The sequence below is a fragment of the Mesoplodon densirostris genome, chromosome 3 (assembly GCF_025265405.1).
Source record: "Mesoplodon densirostris isolate mMesDen1 chromosome 3, mMesDen1 primary haplotype, whole genome shotgun sequence".
Lineage (NCBI taxonomy): Eukaryota > Metazoa > Chordata > Mammalia > Artiodactyla > Ziphiidae > Mesoplodon > Mesoplodon densirostris.
In genome coordinates, this window is record NC_082663.1 from 9,199,517 (window position 1) to 9,222,185 (window position 22,669).

The window sequence follows — 22,669 nt, forward strand, 5'->3', positions numbered from 1 at the left end:
AAAATCATAATATTTTGGCCATGTTGGGTTAAATAAAATATTACATTATTAAAATAAATTTCACCCATTTCTTTTTGCTTTTCTTAACATGGCCACCAGAAAATTTTAAATACGTGGCTTACATTTGTGGCTCCCGTTATATTTCTGTTGGATAGTGCTGACTGCGAATATATAAAGAACTCAGGCTGATCAATAAGGAAAAGAAGCCAATAGGAACTGGGCAGAGGACATAAATTATTCACTGAAGAGGAAGTGAGGATGGCCAATACACATATTGATTAGATCTGCAATCTGACTGCCAGTCAGGAGAATGCAAGTTAAAAACACAATAACAGGGCTTCCCTGGTGGCGCAGTGGTTGAGAGTCCACCTGCCGATGCAGGGGACACGGGTTCGTGCCCCGGTCCGGGAGGATCCCACATGCCGCGGAGCGGCTGGGCCCATGAGCTGTGGCCACCGAGCCTGCGCGTCCGGAGCCTGTGCTCTGCGACGGGAGAGGCCACAGCAGTGAGAGGCCCGCGTACCGTAAAGAATTCTAATGGTACTGAAATGGAGTGAAAAGTGAAATTAGTTCTCTGAAGTGTTCCTTCCCCAACTACCCTGTATTAATCAAGGTTCTCCAGAGAGCTAGAACCAGTAGAGAGTGTGTGTGTGGTGTGTGTGTATCTATAGACATATAGAGAGATACATGGTTAGATAGATACATATATACATATATTGATTTTTAGAGAGACACAGCTATATAGTTAGATTTATCCATGGTTGTCCATTTATATCTGTATCTCTGTATATGGGGGGATAGAGACATTTATTTTAAGGAATTGGTTCACACAATTGTGGAAGCTTGGGTGAGTCCAAAATCGGCAGGGTGGCTGGCAGGCTGGAGACCCTTGAGTCCAAGGGCAGTCTGCCAGGAGAATTCCTTCCTGCTTGCGGGCGCGGGGGGGGGGGGTCATTCTTTTTCAGTTCAGACCTTCAACTGAGTGGATGAGGCCCACCCACGTCATGGAGGGTAATCTGCTTTAGTCAGCATCGACTGATATAAATGTTAATATCATCCAAAAAATAGTGTCACAGAAACACCTAGAGTAACGTTTGACCAAATATCTGGGTACACATAAAACTAACAGACCTCTATTCCCCTTTCTTCTACAGAAGATGCTAATTCAGTATTTTGGTGCAATCCTTCCAGATGTTTTCTGTGCATTTGCTAGTGTGTGTGTCTGTGTGAGTGTGTATTGAGAGGTTTAACACACTTAGAGGATGATCTTCCTTCTTCCCCCTCCCCTTTAATCTGTTAATGTAATAAATGATGTTGTTAGAATCCTATTGTTATATCATCCTTTCTTCCTACAAGGAATGGGGTTTCGGTTTGTTTATCTTTGGCTTTTCATGTACAAATGCTTACAATTTTTAAGCAGAAACATCTCAACTTTATTCTGTTATCATTGCTCTGACTTTTCCACTGTATGTAGGCTTTGAAAATTAAGGCTGTATTTCGAGGGCTTAGAGTTTCTAGCTGACCTCTAAATGGGGGCTTCCTCTTGTAGGTAGCTGACTTTTTTCCCCCTTAATAATAATATTTTATTCTCATGAATGCTTTGTTTGTAATTTAAAAAATAAGCTGTCTGTGGCTTCAGGGAACCACGTGCCAGTGGCCTTCTGATGATTCGGCGGTGGACAGTACTTTCCTTTGTGACAGGTCCTTTGTTGAATGGTCTTGGGAGGCCATGGTCAGGGGTTGCTAAAGATTGTAGTTCCCCTCCCAGCTTCCTGTCGGGGGCACCAAGATGACCCAGCAAAACAGAGTTTAAGTTATAGCTAAACACTAGTTTTAAAAATGGAAATGTCAGCCGTTTGGAATAGATTCCCAGAAAATAGGTGATAAAGGTAATGATTTTTAGTAGTAATGGAAGTCTCTGTGGAGACTAGAGCTACTCCTTCTGTGTTCACTACCATTTTATCCTGAGCCCTTAAATTGCATTATCTATTTTTTTTCCTGATAATCTTCATTTCTGACCTAAGGTTATGCTAAGATTTCCAAGGCCACCATCAGAAGGGGCTTACTTCACATTTAGGGAAGGCTTACCTTAGGGGCTGGAAGGGGCTGTGGTTCTAGAACAGACCCCCTTTTGATTGGGGTAGGAAGAAGTGGATGAGAAGCTGATTCCAAAAGAACCAGGAACTTCAGGAGCCCTGGAGAGCATCCCTTTATTTATTACCTGCCAAAGGGAAGTCTTCCTTTCAACCAGAATCCTTTTTTTTTTTTTTTGGCTACACCACGTAGCTTGCAGAACCTTAGTTCTCTGACCAGGCATTGAACCTGGGCCCTCAGCAGTGAAAGTGCAGAGTCCTAACCACTGGACTGCCAGAGAATTCCCTGGAATCCGTAACTAATGGTTGGGTTGGCAGGATTGGTGAAAGTAGATGTCCTTTGAGATGTTTCTTTATTTTTTATATCTTTATTGGAGTATAATTGCTTTACAATGGTGTGTTAGTTTCTGCTTTATAAGGAAGTGAATCAGTTATACATATACATATGTTCCCATATCTCTTCCCTCTTGCGTCTCCCTCCCTCCCACCCTCCCTATTCCACCCCTCCAGGTGGTCACAAAGCACGGAGCTGCTCTCCCTGTGCTATGCGGCTGCTTCCCACTATCTATCTACCTTACGTTTGGTACTGTATATATGTCCATGCCTCTCTCTCGCTTTGTCACAGCTTACCCTTCCCCCTCCCCATATCCTCAAGTCCATTCTCTAGTAGGTCTGTGTCTTTATTCCTCTCTTACCCCTAGGTTCTTCATGACATTTTTTTCTTAAATTCCATATATATGTGTTAGCATACGGTATTTGTCTTTCTCTTTCTGACTTACTTCACTCTGTATGACAGACTCTAAGTCTATCCACCTCATTACAAATAGCTCAATTTCGTTTCTTTTTATGGCTGAGTAATATTCCATTGTATATATGTGCCACATCTTCTTTATCCATTCATCCGATGATGGACACTTAGGTTGTTTCCATGTCCTGGCTATTGTAAATAGAGCTGCAATGAACATTTTGGTACATGACTCTTTTTGAATTATGGTTTTCCTTTGAGACGTTTCTGAAGGGTGGGTTTGAAATATGTGTTAAAAAACTTTCAGAATAACTCTTTCCTTTAATCCAGAAATACAGCTTCTAAGAATGTCCTCTGAGAAAATAAGAAATGATATGCACACAGCCTCAGCTCTAGGAATTTTCATTGCAGGTTTGACTCATAATAGAGAAAAACAGGAAAAAAATCTCAGAGTCCAAGAATAGGGATCCATTAAATAACTAAGATTCTGCAATATGTATGATACCCCCCAGCCGCTGGAAATGTTGACACAGAATTACTTTTATTGGTAGATGTTGCTGTATATTCCTGACAAACATATAGGAAATAATCCTGTGTTTTGGTTTAAAAATTTTTTTTAAAGTGTGAGCGTGTGTGTGTGTGTGTGTGTGTGTGAGATTGTGTGTCTGGACTGAAAAATTTTTTTCTAATCTATGTTTCTGGAGTTTTTTTCTGTAGTAAATATGAGCTCCTTGTGGAATTATATAAAAAGGAAGTGGCTATATTTTGTACAACATGCCTCGTTTATAAGTCAGGAGATGGTTGTAGAATATTTGAGAAATACTGTCATCCAAAGAAACTCAAAGTGAGTTTGCAGCATTTACGATGTGGGGAATCCCAAGTTTTCTGGACCATTTATGAAACAGTGAGCTGACAAGTTAGCTGGGAGGATGCAGGTGTCGGTGGCAGTGACCTCTGGTTACCAGAGACACTGAAAGCTTAGAAGTAGAGCCTGCCTGGGCTGACTCCATGCTTGTTTCTCCTTAAAATTAAATTATTGTGAAACATTTCATTCTGTAGATAGAATGACCTATTTCAAAGAATGCACAAGCAGGAAGGTATTAGATAGCCTTTACTATAGTCACAGAATTATAGAGTTCATTTTGCTGAAGTATGCATGTCAGTGTTAAAAAATGAATGGTATTCTCTAAAACTTTAAAAATTCTAATATTTGACATTTAATATATAGGGCGGGCAACTAGGAGCCTTACTGAGATAAACGTGAGGGGTTGCCCATGCCCTCTCCTCGTTCCATGAACAATTACATTCTTATTAAAAATCTGGTAAAAATAGAGCTGGGCCACTGTGGGATTGCCCTAAACTTAAGGTTTGCGTCCCCAAGCGCTGTTGGGTGCAGCTGGCAGGGCTCAGAGTCACTTGATTAACTCTGGATCTTGAATTCTTACTCTGGGTTGAATTTTAGGATCTCACTGAATCCTTTGTTACAAGGTGATTTAATCAGCTTGGGATGCTATAAGAAAATACCGTAAAATGGGTAGCTTAACAACAGAAATTTATTTCTCACAGTTCTGGAGGCTAGAAATCTGTGGTCAGGGTGCCAGCACGTCGGGTTCTCGTCCTGCTTCCTGGTGCATGATGACCACTGTCATCACCTGTCCAGCATCTGCAGAAAAAAACACCCTGTGGTGTTTTTTTTTCCTGATGTCAAGCGTTGGGGTTTTCTCTGACACCAAATCCATGTCATTTTTCCACACCAGTTCTCCAGTTCTCTGACACCAGCAGGGTGTCTAACAATTCAGTTCAATTCTGACACTATCTAGAGTCAGCAAGGACCCCATGGGTTAAGGGCTCAGTCCCCCAAGACTGCCCCCAGCTCAGATGCCAGTCGCAGGACCCACGGACCACCTTCTGCCTGACTGGCTATAAATTTGTGGTTTCCCACAGCCCCTCCTCGGGTTCAGTAATTTGCTAGAACGACTCACAGAACTTGGGAAGGTGCTTTACATCCTGCTGCCGCTTTATTATAAAGTCTGTAACTCAGGAACAGCCAGATGGAAGAGAAGCACGGGACCAGGCATGGGGGAGGGGTGCAGGGCTTCCATGCTCTCTCCCGGCACTTCTGTGTGTTCACCAGCCCAGCAGCTTTCTGAACCCCATTGTTTAGGATGTTATGGGGTTTCGTTAAGTAGGCATGATTTGCTCAGCTATTAAATCATTGGCCATTAGTCCTTGGACTCAGTTTTTCACCCTCTCCTCCCCACCCCAGAGGTAGGAGTAGGGGTGGGAGGGGCAGTGGAGCTGAAAGATCTAACCTTCTAATAAGCTCTCCTAGAGACCAGCCCCCATCCTGAAGCCACCCAGCACCCGCCCTCACCAAGAGTCATCTCGTTAGCACCCAAAATGCAAACTCCTGAGGGTTTTAGGGGCTGTGTGCCAGGAAAGAGGGTCACCACAGCCCCACCTGGTCTCCCTGCTCCCACTCACTCTTAGAGTCTGTTTTCCACGCAGCAGCCAGAGTTGATGCAGACTGTTGACAGTGGACCGCCCCACATGTTCCCCATCTCGCTCAGAGCAAACTCCAGTCCTGCCCTGGCCACTGAGGCCGCCTGTGGGCACCAGCCTCCAGGCTGGTCCCTGGGCAGCGAGCCCTTGGCCTTCTGCCCGCCCCTCCCCCTCCAGGTCCCCTTGACGTCTTCCCCCAGCTCCTCGGTCTGTGCCCAGCGCCCCATCTCAGTGAACCCGCCCCAGCACCTGTTCCAGACTGAGCCGTGTGGCCACGGGGCTCACAACTGCCCTGACCCAGTCTACTTCATAACACATTTACATCTTAGGTCTGTAGTTGATGCCTCTTCCCCTCCTTAGAGTGGAATGCGAACACCCCGAGGGCGGGGTCTTTGTCCCTGAAGTTTCCAAGCACAGCACCTCTCGCCCTTCTCAGCGCTCAGCATACACCTGTGAATGGACCATGGCCAGCTGCTCTAACCTGGTGCTGAGAACCGGCACTGGGTCCTCACCTCCCTCCTGCCCGTCGTGCCCAGCAGGGCAGGGGACGCACACTGGTGTGGGGTGGTGCTGCGCGCTCTTGCCCTCTGACCTGCTTCCCTCTTCATTTCTAGACCGGCCTCATCGTCGCCTGCTACCACGGCTTTGTGGATACTGTGGTGGTCCTAGCAGACTGCCCCCACGTGGACGTCAACTGGCAGGACAGCGAAGGCAACACGGCCCTCATCACGGCTGCACAGGCGGGTAAGACCCAGCTTCCCTCCCCTCCCAGGCAGTGGTGCTGGGGGCTGCACTTGACCTCGCTCCCGAGATTGACGGCAGATGGATGTCGTTGATCAGAGGTTGTGCTTTACTGCTAAGAGGGACAAGGAAAGGGCTGAAGGTGGGTGACATTCTCTTTGTGTGTTTGGGACAGTGTGTTGCTGAGTCCAAGCTCCTACTGCCCTCTGCATGACAGGCCAGTCAACCCAGAGGTGAGGTGTTAGGGTGAGGAACAGTGACTTTATTCAGAAACCCAGCAAACCAAGAGGATGGTGGAGGTGGACTCCCGTCCCAAAGAACCGCGAGTAAGAATTCAGGCTTCTTTTATACTAAAAGGGGAGAGAGTGTGGCTGGTTGTTGGAAACTTCTTCCTGCCAGAATCCTTTGTTCTTGTAGCTGTCTGAGCAGGTCTGGTCACAATGTTCCTATAAACCTCCAACCAGACAGTTGTTGTTTTCTGTTTTGCAACTTTTTATCTCTATGTGGATGGAAAGGTGTTACACCTGTAAAGGTCAGGGTCTGGAGAATGAGCTGTCCCGTATATTTCAGGCTGTAGGCAACCTTCTTTGACAAGAGGTGCACAGCCAGCATGACTCAGCACAGGCGACAGAGCACAAAGGTGAGAACAAAAGGAACAGACCTAAGTAGGGCGTCAGGTCTGCTGTCTGTTCCAAGTGCAGTTTACACCCTAGTGCAGGACTCAGTGTGGCGCAGAGCTAGCTCTGAAACTGCCCGAAGTCTTTGAACATGAAGCTGCACCAGAAAGCCAGCTCCACGTCCCCTACCCCAGAGCACTGCACCCCACCCTGTGCTCCCGGGATCCGGGAGATGCTGGTGAACTCATGAGTAGGAGAAGCACTAGTGACAGTGAATGTATACACGTGGACACGTTTACGTGGTAACCTTGCACTCGGCCTGGGGATGTAAAGGAAACCAGGGGCTTCTGGCGGAGAGTGTATCAGTGTAACAAGGTGGGGCTGGTGGTGAGAGCGCCTTGTAAAGGGTAAGTGAACTTCGTCCTGGGATGTTCATCTCCAGAGGGGGTCTTTACACCAGCATTGACTAGTGCCCTGTGCACAGCTCACCCCTTCTGGAATTGTACTCGGACATTTTGGGGACAAACATGAAACTGTACTTGTCCCTTCAGAACTGCACTTCCTTTGTAACCGTGGTACTAACCGGGTTTGTGATAGACCACTTTCAAAATTCTTGGCCATCAGGATTACGTCTATTGCATCCCTCAGGTTCTCAGTTTCCAGCAGAGAAGCTACTTCTGGCTGAGTTAGGAAGAAAAGGCGTTTGTTTATTAAAGAATGTGGGTCACCGTTGCTGAGAGTTGTTGAGAACTGGACTCAGGGCTGGGGCGCTGTAGAAAATGCCCCAGACCACACAGCACGTTGATTCTGGAAGGGGAATTTCTGCCGTTACCACCCAAGGGGGACTTCCCTGTCCTGTCTTGCATCACAGGTCCCTGTGTCTGATCCAGCGTGGGTGACTGATTGCGGAGCCCAGGGGAAGCAGAGACTCAGCATCTTGCAGTTTTGTCCCCATAACGGGAAGTAGTCTGTGCTCACCTGCTTTTCAATCGAGAAGCCTAAGGCAGAAAACCCCCTAAACTTAGCCAGGTGTCAGGGCTGTGCTCACACACGTCCACCTCATCAGGTGTCAGGGCGTGAAGCTTTCCCTCCACAGAGGCTCTCCAGACTTTGAAAGCCCAGGTACACAACGTCCTGAACAGCAAAAGAGTAAAAGGATATTGTGAGAGGCGGTCAGTGACCATGACCTTATCACTCATTACCCCCACTGGCCAAGAACCTGGGCAGGGACCAGGGGTGGTGAAGTGAAGGGCACTTCTGCCCTTGAGTAATTGTCCAGCTAAATAGCCATCTGATGGGGCTCTGATGAACGGGTGCGCTGAGAGCCTTGGCGTGAGAACACCCTGTCTAGCCTGGTGGTTTGGGACAGGGGTCGTGGAGGGGGTGGGCATTGAGCTGGGCATTGCAGAGGTCAGAGGGAGGCCATGCCAGCCAATGCACCACAGAGCCTCAGGACCAATAGGGAGCCAGGCATGTCTTAGGAATAGCCAAGGACCATGTGCGTCTAGGATGGGGGAGGGGTGGCCCCATGAGGAGGCAGGGGACCAGGTTATCTAGGGTCTAGATACAATGCAAGGGAATGCATTTGAGTGGCGTGAGGCTGGGTGTGTGGTGACGGGGCAAGATGATCCTGGTGGGCACAGAGGCTGTTTCAGAGAGCAGAGAAGGAGCACAGCCGAGTGGCAGAAGGCTCAGGCCCTGGTGGTTGTGACGGTGGGCCATAGGGGAGAGGTGGGTCTGGGCTGGCTTTCAGCCTTCGAAACGCCAACTCAGAGGGGTGTACATGAAAGGAGTGGTGGTTGGAGAAACGTTGCCTCCACTCGGTCCCCAGGCCTTTGAAATGCTGAGCCATCTAAGTAAGAGGTCTTCATGGCAGGAGGAAAGTGTGGAGCGCCAGACTCCAGTCCCTGCCGGAACACAGAAGGGTGGCCAGGCATTCCTGAGCAGTAGGGCCAAGGCATGGACGAGAGCACGAGTCTCATCCCAGAGTATGAGAAAGTACAGGAAGGCAAGGTTACTTATTGATTTGCGAGAGCTCTTTATGTGTGTAGGGGTATTAGTGGTGGTTTAATACCCATGAGGCACTTTCTGAATTCTTGCCTATTTGAAAATGTTTTTATTTTGTTTTCACTCAGAAAATAACAACTTGTCTTTTGCTTTTAAAAAAATTTTTTTTTGTGTTGCAGAGGAATAGTCTAAATCCAGCCTGATTTTTGTCTTTGTTCATACCCTGTTTCTCAGCCTATAAAGATCTCCTGCCCCCCATCCTTGAGAAGAACCCAACCAACCACCACCCACAAAAAACCCCCCCAACTGTCACTATCATATATTTCCATTCCTGCTCTCTGTGTTTGACTTATATTAGGCATATTTTTACTTTAGGCAACACTTTTCTGTTATCTCTTTGAACACTGCATCTACCTTGCTTTGTTTTTGCTTTCTGGGGTTCCCTCTTAGGTGTAAGTTAGGTCCTCACGTCACAGCTTTCTCTCATCATTGTTTTTTTCTTTTCTATCTTTTACTCCAGGATCTGTGGAAATGCTTCATATTTCTTCATTAGTTTGTTTTTATGCTATTCATTGGGTTACATTTATTTTTTTCTTCATGAGCATACTAACGTCTTAGCCCGTTTGGGCTGCTATTACCAAAATACCATAAATTGGGAGCTTAAACAACAGAAATTTATTTCTTACAGTTTTGGAGGCTGGAAGTCCAAGGTCAAGGTGCTGGGCCATTTGGTTCCTGGCATGCATGTGGCATCTTCCTGCTGTGTCCTTGTACGGTGGAGAGAGCAAGATCCAGGTCTCTCGTGTCTCCTCTTATAAGGACACCAGTCCTGTTGGATCAGGCACCACTCTTCTGACCTCATTTAACCTTAAGTTACCCGCACAAAGGCTCCATCTCCAAGTATAGTCACGTTGGGGGCTCGGGGCTTCAACATAGGAATTTGGAGGAATACAACGGTTAGTCCATAATGCTTATCTTTAAGCAGAGCCTGTGCTTCCCTGAACTGGTTTATTTAAGTCAAGGATGACACAGGTCCTTTCAAGGTTAGAGAGAGGCCCAGCAAAGGGAGAAGGAAAGGGCTCCATGTGCTTTCCAGGCTCCGGGTCTGAGGCCTCGGGTGCAGAGGGAGAAATCCAGGCGGGGCTGAGGGCAGTCACAGCAGCGGCTCCCGTCCCTGGGCTGCAGGCGTGCGGTGGGGCAGTGGTCTGTGCCGGCCAAGTTGAGCACCACACACCCCTACCTGGTGTCGTTTCTGCTGGCCGCAGGAGCTGGGCATGGGAGCACCTCAGGTCTCCTGCTTGGCTTGTGTGCCTGGGCGTTGGATATGGCATCAGTGGGTCGCCGTGCATCCCCGCAGCCCCCCTTTTTCCCTGGGGCACCACTGGAGTTGCCCCAGGTCTACTCAAACACATGTAATGCACAGACTCATAGACTTAGAGAACGAATTTACAGCTACCAGGGGGGAAGGGTGGGGAGAAGGGATAGTTAGGGAGTTTGGGATTGACACGTACACACTGCTATATTTAAGATGGATAACCAACAAGGACCTACTGTACAGCACAGGGAGCTCTGCTCAATGCTATGTGGTAGCTTGGGTGGGAGGGGAGTTTGGGAGAGAATGGATACATGTATATGTATGGCTGAGTCACCTGAAACTCTCACAACATTGTTAATCAGCTATACCCTAATATAAAATTAAAAGTTAAAAACAAAAACAAAACCTTGTAATGCCCCATCCTTCCCTACAGCTGGCTCCTGTCTCCACTGCCTCCAACAGAAATTCCTTTCTGGAATTCTGGCCAGTAGATGGTGTCCTTCTGTGGTTTCTAGTACCGATAAGGCTTCTCCCTATTGCTTTGGTCATGGGCAGGAAACTGGGACGGGGACAAGACTCCTGTGTTCATGGCCCTCCTGCTGTGACCTCAAGAGCGCTGGTGGTCCCCGGTGGAGCCTCCCCTCCAGACAGAGTTAGACTGGAGGGCAGTTGGCAGGACTCACATGGCTGGGGTGTGTTTAAGTATATGGTACCAGAGGTGAGGGTGTGGCAGGGGGGCGGGGAGGTGACCCAGACCGGGTCGTGCAGGAGGCTGGCAACGTGGTGGCCGTCCTGGGTGCTTTCTCCACTCAGCCCTGCTGATGTTCTTATAAGCTGATTGTAAAAAACGATACACAATGTTTGGAGAAAAACAACACATAAGCAATTAAACACATAAAGCAATTAAACTTAAGGGTGAAGATCTCTTAGCTCCACGCTCTTAGTTCGTTCCCATTTTACTTTCTAGACATAGTAACCATTGTTAACGACTGGATTCGTAGATAAGTTCTTTTCCATCTTCTTTTATAGAAACAAAATATTGTAACGTATTTTCTCTTTTTCCTGGCTTCCATGATCCTCGGCCTATTGACTGATTTGTCCAAGTTCTGTCTGTAGTGTCTGTTTCTTAACCACTCTCACCTCTGCGTGGCCTCCGCTCCCCCCACGGGGCCTCTGAGCCCTGGGACACCCACCCAGGCCTTCGGTGGTGGGGGAGGCTTCCTGGTTCTGCCCACCAAAGCTTTAGGATTGAATTGTTTAGGGGTGGGGAAGGAGGGAGAGTATGGTTCTTGTGCTACTTTAAAAGAAGTCCAATTAAAAAGCATTTCCTTCTTTCTCTTAATTGCTTCCATGTAAGGAAGCGATTTTTCCCTAATTTATTGCCGCAGGTGGAGGTCATGACCGCACAGGGCTGCTTCCCTCTCTGAGAGCACCATGACCTTAGAACACAGCCTGGTCCTCAGCCTTGAGCTTGTTACTGAACCAAACATGGGTCCACTCGCCCGCAGGCAGTAAAGCCAGTGTCCTGACACCAGGTGTGGTGGAGGAGCGGGCAGTGTTTATTGCAGGCACCAAGCAAGGAGTCCGGGCAGCTAGTGTTTAAAAGGCCCGAACTCCCCAGAGGCCTTCAGGGAGAGGTTTTTAAAGGCAGGGTGAGGGAAGGGGCTGTGGGGTGTGTGATCAGCTCGTGGACGCTCTTCTGATTGGCTGGTGGGAAGTAACTGGGAGTGAGCATCATCAACCTTCTGGTTCCGACCCGTCTGGGGGTCTACATGCCTGTGGGCAGCATACAGTTAACTTCTCCCACCTGGTGGGGGACTTCGGTATCTGCAAAACAGCTTAAAGGACATGGCTCAGATTCTGTCGTCTATAGCCCTTGAGGAGGAACTCAAGGGCCTTGAGTTTGTTTAATGGCTAAACCATTATTAATTTGTCTTGCTTGCCTGTTTGCTTTGTTTCTGCATTTTCTCACTTCTCTGATTAAATTTGTTCTTTGGAACTTGGGGGAAGCCTACGAGGCTAAAGTTTTTCTACCAACAAGAGGCAGGCAGAGGACACGGGGGGTGGTGGTCCTGTCCTGTGAAGGCCTCATAGGGTCCTGCTCGGTTACAAGCGGGATCGCTGTCACCCACAGGTGGGTAATCTATGTTTTAACCCAGATCTGGTTAAAACACAGATTTCTGGGCCCCGCTTCTGGAGTTCTGGATTGTGTAGGTCTGGGGTGGGGCTCGAGACTGTGCCTTTCAGTGAGTTCCCCGGTGATGCTGATGCCGCTGGTCTGGGGACCTCACTCTGAGAACTGGGGCTTTAAATGTTCCTATACCAAATGGTGACCCAGGGTGCCTGTCAGTGGGTATAAGAGCCAGGGGTGGGGTGGGGTGGGGTAGTTCATGGACCCGGGTGAGATGTCGGAGGGACACAGAGCTGTCACTAAATCAAAGGGAGAATAAAGGAAAGCAACTGAGCATCTGCTCATGACTTTCATGTACTGTTTGACCAAAGAGAGGCTGTTTGGGCTTTCAGCTGATAGAATCAAATGATGTCCCGTTTTAATCCAATTCCATAACCAGCTTTATTTATTTGATGATGTCTTAATTCCAAAAGATGTCTAGTAATACATGCTTACAGTGAAAAATCACCACAGAAGTATTATTATATAAAAAAAAGAAGTCCATTTTCACTCTCCCCAATTCTCTCATTGACTGACCACGTTCCAGCTGGTTACATTTCCAGAACTCACTCTCTCTCCCTTTAAACACAAAGGGTGTGCACGCACCTTTTATTTACGTGAATGGGGTAATTCTGTAGAGACTGTGATTTTAATTTTTTTCACTCAGTCTATCTAGGAGATCTTTCCGTGTAGACTTGTGCACACGAGATTTCCCTGCCTCTTACAGCAGCACACCCGAGTGATGGTGTGTTCGGGGCCGTGTCCCCCGAGTCCAGTAACTGAGACAGTTCAGTAAGCCATGGGTCATCCATTCTATACAAGATCCTCTTTTAAAACAAATATTTATTCAGCAGTCACTTCATGTCCAAGGGCTGTGCTAAGTGCTGGGTCTACAGGGCGGGCAAGGGCACACGTAACCCCATCTCCCAAATTTAAAGTCTAGTGTGCACGGGTTTCTGAATGAGGCTGTTTCAGACCACGCTGGAATGGAGCCCTTTGTGTTGACGGGGTGGGGAGGAGGGGCGCATCTCTGAGGAGGGCGTACCTGTCAGCATCCCGGCCGGAAACAGGTGGAGCGGCAGGTGTGCTCAGAGTCTAAGCTGAGGAATGGGTAAGGGAACTGTGAGTAGAGGTGGCGGCAGAGCTCAGGGGCAGAGGCAGACAGAGCCCGGGCGGGCTGCCCCCAGGAGCTGGGACCTGGGACACCTGAGCCCCTAGAGGAGGGAGGTGGGCAGGGGACAGGGGCTCATACCCGCCCTCCTTCCACCGGGCCCCTGCTCAGTCACTGAGACTTCAGGGTTAAGAAACCCGGCAGTTGTGGTCTGTGGCGGTCAGAGCAGGGCAGAGAAGGAAAGAGAAATGCACGGATAGATTCTTAGAACCCAACCTCTTCATCAAAGGACGCACACCTTTTAAATGTGCACATTTATGTTGCCCCTGCCGAGTGGCCTTTAGGAAAAGCTGTACCAATTTATATTTCCCACCACGTTCCCAAGGATCGAGAGTTTGTCAACTCAAAATGGACTTCGCTTGCTGTTTGTGTTTCCTTGATTCCTATTGGAGCCTAGGATCTGCTATGGTGCTTTTGGGTGCAATCTACTGAATAATCAACAAAACAAACTTCAACGATGAGGAAACAGTCTTCTCTTGCAACATGATGTGTTTGAAGTCAACAGTTGGGGGGTTGCTTCATTGCATGGCTTCCTGATATCAGGACCTTCTCAGAAATGCTCTTGACGTTTTGTCTCGTGGTCCCAAGATGGCCTGGCAGCTCCAAGCAGCGTGGCTTCACGTTACAACACAGGAGGCTTCAGGAAGGAGGAACAAATCCCTGTCCATGTTCTGTTCTCTAAGACAGGAAAACATCTCCAGAAGCCGCCAGCACAGCTTCAGTTACATCTGCCAGGGTTGCATCACACACCCTGCCCCAGGCAGAACAAATCGCTGGCCAGGGCGGTGGAGTGACCTCAGTCAACTTTGGCCACCGCAGAATCTGTGTGGTTAAGGAAAACTGTAAAGCGACCACATGTTTCTATTATTTGATATTGCAGCTGTGTAGCTCGTCTGAGAGTCTGGAGTGTAAATGAGGGCGCGAATGCCTGGGTCTGCCTGGCCGTGTTCTCTGCGAAGTCTCGCCTCCTCAGGTCCTTATGCAGAATAAAGATACAGCTGAATCTAAATTAGGCCTTTACCTAATATATATATGAAAATAAAGCCTCAAATAATCCCTAAATCTCATTCAGCCAGTAATTTCAACTTCTACCTTACTTCCCCTAACAAAAGTATAAAGTAGCATATAACCAAAGAAATGAATTACACGCCGGGGGGGGGGGTGGCGTTAGGTGTTTACTTTCTCCCTTTCTTCTTCCTTTCTTGAACAGAAGAGCAGAAGTAAGATGAAGTGAGAAAACTGCAGGGGTCCTTCTGAACTGGTGATATCAAGCTGGTTCAGTACAAGTAACCTCTGGTGCATCCTTAAAACTTGTTATTCCTTGAACTTATCTTTAAGATTTTGGAGGAAAGGCACTGAGAGCCAGCCTGGCATTATTCATGTCACTTGTTTGCTGAGGACAGGCTGGCAGGCTCAGGCTGCCTGTGTGTGTTCTGACTTGTGAACTGGATTTGGGGAGTGTCCCACTTCAGAGGAGAATGTATGACTTGGACTGAGGCAGGCCAACGCCTCTTCATTGTATTTATCTTATTATCACTATAGATGATCACGATGTCTAGTCTGACTTCATTGTGATTTTTATGGATTTTTGAAATGTTTTCCTTTTACTCGGTTTCTACTGTTTTAAGTACATTAGAACTTGGCACGTCTCTGAGGTTTCCTAGCATCGCCTCGCCTTTTCCCATAAACTCCATTTTTTGGAGCCTTTCTGATTGAGCACAGCAACGCCACCTCCTTCGCAGCAGCTGGCCCTGCTCCTCAGTCAGACAAGAGGAAAGCCTGTCTGTGCTGCCCGCCCCCCTGCTCCCCTTGTGCATTTTCCCCTCCTCTGGATGGGGACGAGAAATCTGTTCTCTTCCTCAGTGCTGCTGGGACCTGATATTTCCAATCAACAGTTCCCTCTACTGGCCCGGTTTGGAAAAGTATATTTTGAGTACCTGGTGTCAGACCAATCAATATCTAGACAACCCTAATTCCATTTTTAGGTCTGCACAGGTTTATTGTCTGTTTCCTTTCCTTGAATAAAGGAATAAACAAGACGTTTAGCCCATCATTGGTACCCAATTGCATGTTGAATTAATAATTGTGATGGCCATGTAATCTTAGTTAATGTGGGTTATGGCTTGAAAATTAGCAACCTTTTTGATAAGTGAATTTTTTCAAGGGAGAAGTAGGAATCCTTTCGCCTTTTTACGTACTAAGTATTGATGGAGCTTGCAGTCAGTTGGAAGTTTTGAACTTATGAGCAAGAGCGGTGGCTGTGGGAATCCACGGCCACATGGAAATGTGGACCATGAGGCATCATGGTTCAGGTGCCTAATCCAGGCTTGGGGGACCAGGGCAGAGCTTCCAGTGGAAGGGAAGGCTCATCAGGTAATTGGGTAGAAAGCAAAGAAAGAGTATACCGGCGGGGTGGGGGAGCTAGCCTGGTGCAAAGGCCACCAGATTAGAGAAAGTGTGGTACACGGCTGAATTAAAAAGAGAGTTATGATTAAAGTGTCAAGGAGAAGGGCATTGGTGCAAGAGCTGAGGATGAAGAGGGGATATAGGGGAGGAAAAATAACCTTCTCTTTACCCTTCTGGGTTCCCACCTGAGACCCCTGTAATAAAAGACTAACAAGAGAGGACCAGACATCTATAAACACACATGTATAAATGGGGGACACCCAGGGAAAAATGAATGACTCAAGGAAGTGGCTTAGAACTCTGGCTTATATATCATCTCCCATAAAGAGCAATACGTTTGTGGAGAAATGACAGGACAAGGGAAAGCAGTTTTTGAAGAGTTCTCATCACAAAGAAGAAAAACCATCCCCCCTTTTTGGTACCTATATGAGATGATGGATGTTAACTAAACTTACTATGGTAATGTTTCACAATATATGTAAATCAAATCATTATGCTGTACACCTTATTTAACACAGTGATATATGTTAATTATATCTCAGTAAAACTGGGGAAACATAAAGGAATAAAATAAGAAAAGTTATGTCCTGCTTTTAGGCAAATGGGGGAGGGCAGGGAACTTTTCTTGTAATTGCTTCTTCTCTGTTGCCTCCAGCTCAAAATAAATGTCAAAGTTGCATGTTTTGAGGTGGCATATTCTGCTGCCCTTCAGAGAGCAGGGTCAGATAAAAAAGGAGCTAGCTGGTTAAAGAGTTGAGACTTCATCTAAAGAGTAGAAACCATGAAGGGTTTTAAGTAGTAGTTGTGTTGGTCAGAAGAGTTTCTTGCTGATAGTGTGGAGAATGGGGCAGAAATCGGACCAGGAGGTCCAGGTAGGAGAGGGGTGGACCCCAGGAAGGATGTGGTGGCCCTCATCCAGGTTAGAAGTGGGGATGGAGAAACACGGACAGGTTTGGAAGATGTTTAAGAGGTGGCATTGGCAAGATTCCATGATACTTGGATGGGGAAGGGGTAGGGGAGGGCTGAAGAGAAAGCCCAGGTTTCTGTCTTGGGCACCTCTGCCAGTTACTGGTGGTATTCATCATTGACTAAGGAATGTGGGTGGGAGGAGCGGGTTTGGAAGGAACATGTTTTGGGTTTGATGTGTCGAGTTTGCTTTGTTGGTGGGATGCCCAAGCTGAAATATCCAGTAGACAGATATTTAGGTAAGAAACTCAGAAAGAAAGATTAGCTAGCAATAAGTGATCCGGAAGTTTTAGGATGATAACTTGATCCATGGGAGGGGATAGGATCACCAAGGGAGAGTGTAGGGGATGAGAAAAGGGCTTAGTCATACATCTGAGGAACAGTGGCATTTCAGAAAGCAGAGAGCAGAAGAATTCACAAAGAAAATTGAGTGGCTGGAGAGACAGGAAGAAAAGCAGAAGGGTGAACTATCAGGATATTTGCAGAAAGTGTTTCAAAAGGATGGAACCAGCAAGTGGTAAATGCTACAGAGATGCCTAGTAAGATGGGAACTGACTAGTAACCATTGGATATTGCTACAAGACAGTCATTGGGGAATGATGGAAGACGGTTTCAGGAGAATTGGTGGGGGGTATAAGTAGCAAGAGTGAGAGTAGAGGTCTCTGGAAGTTAGACTGAAAAGGAGTCAGATGATTGGTGGTGGGTGGCGGAAATACAAAGACAGGTCCATGGGGATTATTGTTGGTCACGGCAATGAACTGGATGTTTATGTCTTCCCTCCAAATTAATATGTTGAATCCTAATCCCCAAGTGATGGTAATAGGAGGTGGGGCTTTGGGGAGGTAATTAGGTCCTGAGGGTGGAGCCCTCATGAATAGAGTTAGTGCTTTAATACAAGAGACTCCAGAGAGCTCCCTCACCCTCCTTCCATGTGAGGACACAGCGAGAAGACACCCTATGAACCAGGAAGCGGGCTCTCACCAGACACTGCATCTGCTGGCATCTTGACCTTGAACTTCCCAGCCTCCAGAACTGTGAGAAATAAATGTTTGTTGTTTAAGCCACTCAGCCAATGGCAGTTTCTTACAGCAGCTTGAATGGACTAAGACAGTCATATATATTTTAAGATAGGAGATCCTTGAGCATGTATACCAGCTTACTGCTGCGTGACAACCCCCAGACTCTAGTTTAAAATATGTTTAGAGTTGATGCATCTGCAGATGGGCTGGGGATCAGCTGATCTAGCCTTTGCTGTGTGTCTGTGGGTGAGCTGGACCATTCAGCCGGGTCCACTCTGCTCCGTGCATTTCTCATCCTCTGCCTGGGACCATTGTATCAGCCTGGCACGTTCTTCTTAGGGAGATAGCTGAGGCACAAGTGTAGAAGGAGTCCCATCAGTGAGTGTGTGTCAAGCTTCTGTGGGCATCATGCCTGTAGATGTCCTGTGAGCCAACGTTCTTCTTGACAGAAGAACTTTGAAGCCACGTGGCAGAAGGCAAGGTGAGGAATTTAGGCCATTAATACAATCTGGTGGGAATGAATTTGCAAGGCGGGAGGGGTTGAAGAGAAAGAGGAAGTAGTTTGTAGCACAAATATATTCCCCAGAAGTAGATGGGGAATCTTTAAAGCACTGCAAGGGGAGGAGAGATTGGCATCTTTAAATAGGAGAAGAAACACCCTCCTTTCCACTAAGAGGGATGTGGGGAAGTTCTGGGGGTGGTGGGGGAAAGTTGAGGGGGTTCCCTTGTGGTTTCCGTTCCCTCTATGAAGTAGGTGTGTCATCTCCTGGGAGAGGGGTTTTCTGTGAGGTAGGTGACTTAAGAGTGGGAAAGTTTAAAATTCCCCCTTTGGGGTTTGGGGGATTGTTGCTCAGTGGAAATCAAAAGTGGATATGACGCTTCTAAGAACACGTAAATATTAACCTTTTTTCTTTAAAACCATGACAATGAACCAAAGGGAGCTTTCCTTTTCTTTGGTAACATAGATAGCTTGAAAGATAGTCCAGCTTGGCTACCATGGACTTCTATCCCCCGTACACTTTCAGAGAAAATGCCATTGGCCATCCAAAGCGAAGCCAGAACCCTGGGGCTGGGGTGGTACCAGGAATCATCTTTGACTTTTCTCTTTCTGTTACTTGGCTCAGCCCAATAATCACCAAGACCTGTCCATTCACTTCGCTCTGAGTCAACAACTCCTCTCTACCCTCCGGCTCTCCCCGGGGGCTGGCCACCATCTCCTCTGTCCATTGCACACCCACTCAGTGACCACCCCGCCTCCCCCACCACTGGTGACGCTTGTGGACAGTGTGGATGGGATCCACACCCGGCAGCCAGTCAAGAACCATCGTCTCTACCTTGCAGTCTTACCGAGTGGCCCTAGTCTAGATCTCCCTTTCATAAGATGAACTTTTGATTTTAGAATAGTTCAGACTTACAGAAAAACTGTAAAGATTGTGCAGAGAATTCCCGTATACCCCACATCTGGTTTCCCCTGTTGTTAGGCTCTTACACTAGGATGATACCTTGCACAAAACAAATAAACCCATATCGATGCATTTATTTGAATTTTATTTTATTTATACAGCAGGTTCTAATTAGTTATCTGTTTTATACATATTAGCGTATACATGTCAATCTCAATCTCCCAATTCATCACACCCCCACCCCAACCCCTGCTTCCCCCCTTGGTGTCCATACATTTGTTCTCTACATCTGTGTCTCTATTTCTGCCTTGCAAACTGGTTCATCTGTACCTTTTTTCTAGATTCCACATATATGTGTTAATATACGATATTTGTTTTTCTCTTTCTGACTGACTTCATTCTGTATGACAGTCTCTAGGTCCATCCACGTCTCTACAAATGACCCAATTTCGTTCCCTTTTATGGCTGAGTAATATTCCATTGTATATGTGTACCACATCTTCTTTGCTCATTCATCTGTTGATGGGCATTAAGGTGGCTTCCATGACCTGGCTATTGTAAATAATGCTGCAACAAACATTGGGGTGCATGTGTCATCTGGAATTATGGTTTTCTCTGGGTCTATGCCTAGTAGTGGGATTGCTGGGTCATATGGTAGTTCTGTTTTTAGATTTTTAAGGAACCTCCATACTGTTCTCCATAGTGGCTGTATCAATTTACATTCCCACCAACAGTGCAAGAGGGTTCCCTTTTCTCCACACCTTCTCCAACATCTGTTGTTTGTAGATTTTCTGGTGATGCCCATTCTAACTGGTGTGAGGTGATACCTCATTGTAGTTTTGATTTGAATTTTTCTAATAATTAGTGATGTTGAGCAGCTTTTCATGTGCCTCTTGGCCATCTGTAGGTCTTCTTTGGAGAAATGTCTATTTAGGTCCTCTGCCCATTTTTGGATTGGGCTGTTTGTTTTTTTAATATTGAGCTGCATGAGCTGTTTATATTTTTTGGAGATTAATCCTTTATCCATTGATTGGTTTGCAAATATTTTCTCCCATTCTGAAGGTTGTCTTTTCATCTTGTTTATAGTTTCCTTTGCTGTGCAAAAGCTTTTAAGTTTCATTAGGTCCTATTTGTTTATTTTTGTTTTTATTTCCATTATTCTAGGAGGTGGATCAAAAAAGATCTTGCTGTGATTTATGTCAAAGAGTGTTCTTCCTATGTTTTCCTCTAAGAGTTTTATAGTGTCCGGTCTTAAATTTAGGTCTCTAGTCCATTTTGAGTTTTTTTTTTTTGTATGGTGTTAGGGAGTGTTCTAATTTCATTCTTTTACATGTAGCTCTCCAGTTTTCCCAGCATCACTTATTGAAGAGGCTGTCTTTTCTCCATTGTATATTCTTGCCTCCTTTATCAAAGATAAGTTGACCATAGGTGTGTGGGTTTATCTCTGGGCTTTCTATCCTGTTCCATTGATCTATATTTCTGTTTTGGTGCCAGTACCATACTGTGTTGATTACTGTAGCTTTGTAGTATAGTCTGAAGTCAGGGAGCCTGACTCCTCCAGCTCCGTCTTTCGTTCTCAAGACTGCTTTGGCTATTCGGGGTCTTTTGTGTTTCTACACAAATTGTAAAATTTTTTGTTCTAGTTCTGTGAAAAATGCCATTGGTAATTTGATAGTGATTGCATTGAATCTGTAGATTGCTTTGGGTAGTATAGTCATTTTCACAATATTGATTATTCCAATCCAAGAATGTGGTATATCTCTCCATCTGTTTGTGTCATCTTTGATTTCTTTCATCAGTGTCTTATAGTTTTCTGAGAGCAGGTCTTTTACCTCCTTAGGTAGGTTTATTCCTAGATATTTTATTCTTTTTGTTGCAATGGTGAATGGGATTCTTTCCCTAATTTCTCTTTCTGATCTTTTGTTGTTAGTGTATAGGAATGCCAGAGATTTCTGTGCATTAATTTTGTATCCTGCAACTTTACCAAATTCATTGATTAGCTCTAGTAGCTTTCTGGTGGCATCTTTAGGATTCTCTATGTATAGTACCATGTCAAACAGTGACAGCTTTAATTCTTCTTTTCCAATTTGTATTCCTTTTATTTCGTTTTCTTCTCTGATTGCCATGGCTAGGACTTCCAAAACTATGTTGAATAATAGTGGTGATAGTGGACATCCTTGTCTTGTTCCTGATCTTAGAGGAAATGCTTTCAGTTTTTCACCCTTGAGAATGATGTTTGCTGTGGGTTTGTCATATATAGCCTTTATTATGCTGAGTTAGGTTCCCTCTATGCCCACTTTCTGGAGAGTTTTGATTATAAATGGGTGTTGAATTTTGTCAAAAGCTTTTTCTCCATCTACTGAGATGATCATATGGTTTTTCTTCTTCAATTTGTTAATATGGTGTATCACATTGATTGATTTGCATATATTGAAGAATCCTTGCATCCCTGGGATAAATCCCACTTGATCATGGTGTATGATCCTTTTAATGTGTTGTTGGATTCTGCTTGCTAGTATTTTGTTGAGGATTTTTGCGTCTATATTCATCAGTGATATTGGTCTGTAATTTTCTTCTTTTGTAGTATCTTTGTCTGGTTTTGGTATCAGGGTGATGGTGGCCTTGTAGAATGAGTTTGGGAGTGTTCCTTCCTCTGCAATTTTTTGGAAGAGTTTGAGAAGGATGGGTGTTAGCTCTTCTCTAAATGTTTCATAGAATACTCCTGTGAAGCCATCTGGTCCTGGACTTTTGTTTGCTGGAAGGTTTTTAACCACAGGTTCAATCTTATTAGTTGTGATTGGTCTGTTCATGTTTTCTATTTCATCCCGGTTCAGTCTTGGCAGGTTATAGCTTTCTAAGAATTTGTCCATTTCTTCCAGGTTGTCCACTTTATTGGCATAGAGTTGCTTTTAGTAGTCTCTTAGGATGCTTTGTATTTGTGCGGTGTGTGTTGTAACTTCTCCTGTTTCATTTCTAATTTTATTGACTTGAGTCTTCTCCCTCTTTTTCTTGATGAGTGTGGCTAATGGTTTATCAATTTTGTTTATCTTCTCAAGGAACCAGGTTTTAGTTTTATTGATCTTTGCTATTTTCTTTGTTTCTATTTCATTTATTTCTTCTCTGATCTTTATGATTTCTTTTTTTTTTTTTTTTTTTTTTTTGCGGTATGCGGGCCTCTCACTGTTGTGGCCTCCCCCATTGCGGAGCACAGGCTCCGGACGCACAGGCTCCGGATGCGCAGGCTCAGCGGCCATGGCTCACGGGCCCAGCCGCTCCGCGGCATATGGGATCCTCCCAGACCGGGGCACGAACCTGTATCCCCTGCATCGGCAGGCGGACTCTCAACCACTTGCGCCACCAGGGAGGCCCTTTATGATTTCTTTCCTTCTACTAACTTTGGGTTTTGTTTGTTCTACCTTCTCTAGTTCCATTAGGTGTAATGTTAGATTGTTTATTTGAAATTTTTCTTGTTTCTTGAGATAGGATTGTATTGCTATAAACTTCCTTCTTAGAA

At 46.0% G+C, this 22,669-nt stretch overlaps 1 protein-coding gene across 1 annotated transcript in view; it reads left to right on the forward strand.

Moving 5' to 3' along the window:
* The window catches only part of ANKRD33B (ankyrin repeat domain 33B), an 84,828-nt gene that overhangs the window by 38,086 nt on the left and 24,073 nt on the right, over positions 1-22,669 (forward strand). The window contains exon 2 of the mRNA XM_060091587.1: positions 5,955-6,084. Within this exon, the coding sequence (XP_059947570.1) occupies positions 5,955-6,084 (130 nt within the window). The remainder of the gene's footprint in view (positions 1-5,954; positions 6,085-22,669) is intronic.